Raw genomic sequence first — 6000 nt, forward strand, 5'->3', positions numbered from 1 at the left:
TATGAATATAATGATGAAATATACAGAATGGTGCGCGTGGATTTTATTTTTACTTTCCGTCTCGCTTTCATTTAAAGATAAAATTCAGCAATGCGACATTTTGAATTAAATTAAATTTCCTGTTGCCTGGGAAAACAGCTAGTAGTTTTACGAATGTATGACCCTATGTGTTGAGCTAAATAGTTCATATTTGTTCTAGCAGTTATGATTGCGTTGTCGCTCCCATTTGCAGAGACGGGAACAAGATTCAAGATATATCTTATATAAGCACATAAATATAGGCTGAAAACGAATCTATAGACACTTTTCTATAATGAAGATGATGATAAGGGGGCTAAATAATACAGGAAACGTGCAGTATGCTAGTCTATCGTCTAATTTGGATTAATCTTTCATCAGAAAGGAATACATGCTCATTTCTATACAGAAATTTAGGAAAACGAACATTTTAAATTCCAGACTCCAAATAATCTGCATAGTTCTCGATAGAGACATATAATTTACTGTGTATTGAGTTATGTTTAAACATTCAGTTATACACAATAATCTGCTGCTGAAATTAGGATTTGGTATTGCTGCTGTTGTTATGTACCATTAAAACGAAAAACCCCCTTCTAAAAAACATAAGAGGCACTTTAACGAATATTCATTATGGACATCTTTCATACTATATATCTGCGTTTTCCCCCTGTATTTCTACAACTACGTTTATGCTGCAGTACCCAGCGTTATGTAAGGCCATAGTGACATTATAGACCAATCCTGATGTAAGATACCCCTTTTTTGCTAAGGGTTCACTGTCTGCAACAGAAAGGAGGGGGAGAATAAATTATGCTGCTCTTTAAAAGACTTGTTAAATTTCTTTATATAAATTTAATTAAAATTCTTCTGAAACAAAATCTATTGTAAAGTTCCCAAAAGATTTTTGTAGAACACGCTGTGAAATAATTAGAAACTGAGTAAAGGCTTGTATCTCTATTTAAAAAAACACCCCCTGCACCAGATGGTACAATCCGGATCATGCGTCACCCATTGTTTACAAATCAAACCCAAGTGGTTGCTTTCCGTTGAGGAGCGTGGTGTGAGCAGGGAGGGTTGTAGGGTCTCATTCATTTTTTAAAAAAATAAACCCTCGCCTGAAGGAGGACTTGAAACGTTGGATAACAAGGAAAGCGAATATGCCTTGTCGGAAGGAGAACTACATTCTTTTGGAGCAGTCGGTCACTGTTGACTCGAAAGAGGTGGACGCTCTGGTGACCAAGATCGGCGAAGCGCTGCAGCTGCACAGCAGCGCCGGTGCCAACAGTCAGAAGACGCTGTCATCGTGCCTTCATCACAGTCACAGCAGCAGCGGCGACAAGCACACTTGCACCAGTACAAAGCACAGCTGCAGTGCCACACACACTCGCACTAGCAGCAATACAAAGCATGGCTGTTGCATTCGGCTTCGGAATCGGGGTCTCCGGAGCCGGGCCAGTCCTTACTCCATCCCTGGGGACTACAGCGATAAGGATTGGGACAGTCTGAGAGCCTGGAACCGCAAGAAAATCGACGTGTCGAGCCAGGAGGACGACCCACATCAGCTGCTGCAAGAATTGATTTTGTCTGGAAACCTTATCAAGGAGGCTGTTAGGCGCCTCCAGCTCTCTACGGCAGACCGTGCGGATCTCTGCAAACCTGCCGACAGCCTGCAGTGCTAATGAAGAAAATGACGGTGCGATGTCTATCGGTGGATCTTCGTCCTTAATGACAAAAGATCGGAGGGGCTGGGGACTGAGAATAAACTAAATCGTTTCCTGTGAAGACGTATTCCACCTTTAAAGAGGAACTAAAATATTCAAATATGTATTGATAATACTACAACTACCTGTGATTTATATATTTATAACAATAAGCGAATTAAAGCAGCTGCATTTTTTAGAAACGTTTTTTAAATTGGTTTGTTTTGGTAACCCTAATTTTTGTTTTTTAAGGAGACGTTTGTAAAAGACGTTTTGTAAAATATTCAGATGTATTGCAATCGTTATTTTTTCGTCCTGGTAATACGTAAACAAAAAGGTGCCGTCTTTTCTGCTAGTGAGGACGATCTTTTGTTTTTGTTCCACGCAAGTAATTTGTAAAATGGTGGAAATTTACCCACGTTTACATCTGATCGATGGGTGTTAATCTGTGGGTCACACCTTTTTTAACGGCCTTCTTTGTGCGGATATTGCTCAGAGCTGACAACAACACATGCCTTGTTTACAACATGAAAGCAACTGGGGCTTGATTTGTTGTGGTTGCGCTAAATCTGAAACCCCAAGGTCGTTGCTCTGCACACCCTCCCCGGCTGGATTCCAAGACAGCAGTGTTTTGACTGCATGGTGTCTCTTTTTCAAAGAAGCGAGCAAGGAGCCGCTGAGAATTGGCACGTTGGCCGGTTGTGTAGTGGAGGGGAGAGTAGTTTTCCAAGAAAAGCCGCTCTGTGTTCCGACATTTCTCAGAACTGAACAGCCCTAGGGTTGGGTTAAGGTCTTTATGTATGGGGGAGGTGTTGCCCTGTTTCAAGTCAAAACTGAACATTTCGTTTGGAAAAACGTCACGTTTTAGATTTCCAACGTGGAATCAAATGACTGTGTTTGCATTGTGTAAAGTAACTCACTTTGTACACTTCGCAACGAAGTATTTTCTACCAATTTTCCTGAGTTTTCAGGACTTTTTGGTGTCTTAAATAAACACGATGGTTTTGCAACCACGTCTGCTCTGTATGTTTTTGTTTTAATGCTCTTCAGCTACCGTTAACGTCCATTAAATGATTTGTGAGACGAGAACATGCTAAGGTATTTAAATTTCACAACTTGCCATTCAACTAAGTCTCTGATTTCACTCAAAAATGAGAAGTGTTTTCCAGTTTCAGTATTTGGAGGTTTTGACGAAAGAATTCATATATCTGCTAGTAAAATCAGACCGGGATTTTGAATTCCCGAGTCATGACGAAAGATTTATAGGCCAAATTAAAAATAGTGTAAACGGACTGTTACTCGTTAAGGGTTTCCTTTTATTTGGAAAATGTTTAATCGTTTGAACACAAGAGTATTGTTCAAAAGTTTTTACATTTTTAATTAATTATTTCGAGTATCCTGTGAGTGCGTGTTGCGTTAAAGTTGTTTTTTTATGAATATTGTATGATCATGTAGATATTTACGCGATTTTGGATATTTACAAAGTATTGTCCAGGGTTTGTTTTTGTCCTCAGGTATCAAGCACAGTAACTTAAGTGAAAATATTTTTGAAGACACGTCATCCTAACCACTATCTCAGCAGTGTCTTCCTTGCTCCAGGCTGGACTGCTGATTAATATTACACAGTTGACAGTAAACTGCCATCAGCTTGTTCCGCATTTCGTCATTCAGTGCTAGAACAATCAAAAGCTCTGTACAGCAGCGGGGGGGGGGGGTAGTCTCTGCAGTAAACAACGACATAGTTGATTACTACTGACCTTAGGTGCACGTTTCCGTCGAAATGCGAGTTTATCAACCCCAAACAAGCGGTTTTTTAAACTTGCCTTCACTTGATATGCTTTTAGCTTGTCTCATTTTCTAGGATTAAATGTCAGTATAAACATTTACAGGCGATAGAAAAGGAGCACTTCAAATGTTGTCTTTGTTTCCGTATATCTTCTACTGATTTATATTATGATTAGCTAGTCAATTAAAAATGGACTTTTCTGTGTTGAAACAAAAAATAAGTTTTATTACAGATCTTTTTTCTGTGAGAGCGAACCCCTAAAATCAGCACTGCTAGGATCGTAGTTTTGAATTGCATACTTTATTATTCTAAGGTTTTTATTTTCTTCTTACGCTAAACTCAACTATTAAAATGTATTGACTACCATAAAGCCAAAGAAAGTATTACCATAAATTACGTTTTGTTATTACATCAATCCTAAAGTGTACCTTTCCCAAAAGGTTCAAAAGCCACATAGAATGTAACCTAAATATTCATTTATGTTCTTTTTTGTGTTTGTCAAAAACAATACGAACAATCAAAAGTCAATTTGAATAGTCTGATTATCTTCACTCTTAATTCTTAATGTTCTGGATGATGCATTTCGCATGCTTTTCTATTCAGAAAAGGCAGTTTGTCCTGTTTGTCTTTTGTAAATGCACATTCTGATGTATAGTACACAAAACAAGGACACTAGTGTAATAAAAGGAAAATTCACGGCTTTATACTAAATACAAATCCAAATCAGTTAAAGGCAGTGTGTGTTTTAAAACAACATTAATTTTCAAAAACCACTACAATCAAGGACAAACATGCTAACAATTGCATTAATGCCAGGAGCTGTATCATCCTGCAGCTCACAACTAGCAACCCACTAAAGCTAAGGAGCTAAGCTTGGTCAGTACCTGGATAGGACACCTGGGAAAAATTAAGGTTGTTCTTGGAAGAGCTCATAGTGGGGCCAGCAGGGGGTGCTCACCCTGCAGTCTGTGTGGGTCCTAATGCCCCAATATAGTGACGATGACACTATACTGTAAAAAGGTGCTGTCCTTTGGATGAGACATAAAACCGAGGTCTTGACTCTCTGTGGTCATTAGAAATCCCAGGGTGTTTCTTGAAAAGAGTGGGGATGTAACCCTGGCATCCTGGCCAAATTTCCCATTGGCCTTAACCAATCATGGCCTCCTAATAATTCCTATTTTTGAATTGGCTTCATCACTCTGTTCTCCTCCCCACTGATAACTGATGTGTGGTGAGTGTATTGTGTGCTCTATGGCTGCCGTCACATCATCCAGGTGGGGCTGCACATGTAAAGCACTTTGAGTGGAGTGCCCAGAAAAGCGCTATATATGTCTAAGGAATTATTATTATGATTTTTGTTATTACCACTGTCACATGTATTTGGCAGGAAACCATTGAGCACACTTCCTTGTTCATTTGTCATAGTAATATAGTCAACGCTGTTGGCAGTCTTATTTATTTGCATACATGCAGGTTATACAAGGGGTGTTTAATATTAATTTTTGCTGTATGAAAATGTAATATTTGTATTATATAAACTAAGAGGTATGCAAATGAGCTATTGAACCAATAGAATATATTGGATGTTTAATGCCTCTCAAAAGATACAAGCACAATGGACTGTTTCTTTGTATTGAGGTATTTTTCTTCCAGAATGAAATAACTTTGCATAGATTTACACAGATCACTTCTGTATCATGCACACTGTGTACCTTTGCACTTTTCTATTTTTTGTGCCTTATGTACACACATTGGTTACATAAGAACCTAACAGAGAAACAAATTGCAGACCAGGTAAAAATAATATGTCTATGAAGTTGTTTCAGGGTCATGATACAGTATATACATCTGTTTAATTCAATTAATCTATTTCAGTCTTTATCCAATGCAATTCCAGGGTTACAGTAACAAAATGCATTACAACACAAAAGTCAGTGTCATCATTTTCTAAGGTACTTATGAGGATATTACAAGTCGTTCTTGGAATAACAGGCTCTAAAAGATTTTTGTGCTTCCTAATTTTCCTTGAGTGGTTATCAAGGAATATCTTTAAGAAATGACTGTAAATTGGCCCAGATGTATTTACTATCTTTTTGTGAATTTTGATTAAATGCTAAAATTGCTTTGTTATTCTTAATATAGCAAAGCTGATATATCATTCTATATAACGTTTTTTTTGCTGAACCACCAATGAGAAAGTTAGCAGTTATGTAACAGGCCTTCTAGTAACTGCGATCTTTGACATTGATATTTTCAGTGTAACTCGGGGAGAAGACAATCATTAAACTCTTGTGTGAGTAATTTATTATGAACTTGCTAAACAAGATAGTGAAAAGCATGTGAAAGTTGAAAATATGGTCACTTAATTTGCTGAATACAGATGTTGTGTGGGGGGATTACAGGGCTTGTATAAACATGGAGAGTTGAATAAACTTTGAAATTGTTTTTCAAACAGTTTAGAAATGATATATACATATGTCTATTCATTTATTA

The 6000-nt window shown here is 37.8% G+C and overlaps 1 protein-coding gene across 1 annotated transcript; it reads left to right on the plus strand.

Moving 5' to 3' along the window:
- Positions 1-1037: 1037 nt before the first annotated feature.
- gbp (glycogen synthase kinase binding protein) lies at positions 1038-2734 on the plus strand. The gene has a single exon (XM_088929566.1). The coding sequence runs from the start codon at positions 1179-1181 to the stop codon at positions 1698-1700; it is 522 nt and encodes a 173-aa protein (XP_088785692.1). The 5' UTR covers positions 1038-1178; the 3' UTR covers positions 1701-2734.
- Positions 2735-6000: the final 3266 nt, after the last annotated feature.

Source organism: Atractosteus spatula, chromosome 12 (genome assembly GCF_055471065.1).
Source record: "Atractosteus spatula isolate fAtrSpa1 chromosome 12, fAtrSpa1.hap1, whole genome shotgun sequence".
Classification (NCBI taxonomy): domain Eukaryota; kingdom Metazoa; phylum Chordata; class Actinopteri; order Semionotiformes; family Lepisosteidae; genus Atractosteus; species Atractosteus spatula.

Coding starts and splice junctions, on each gene's coding strand:
- gbp (XM_088929566.1), top strand. CDS start 1,179: ATGCCTTGTCGGAAGGAGAACTACATTCTTTTGGAGCAGTCGGTCACT.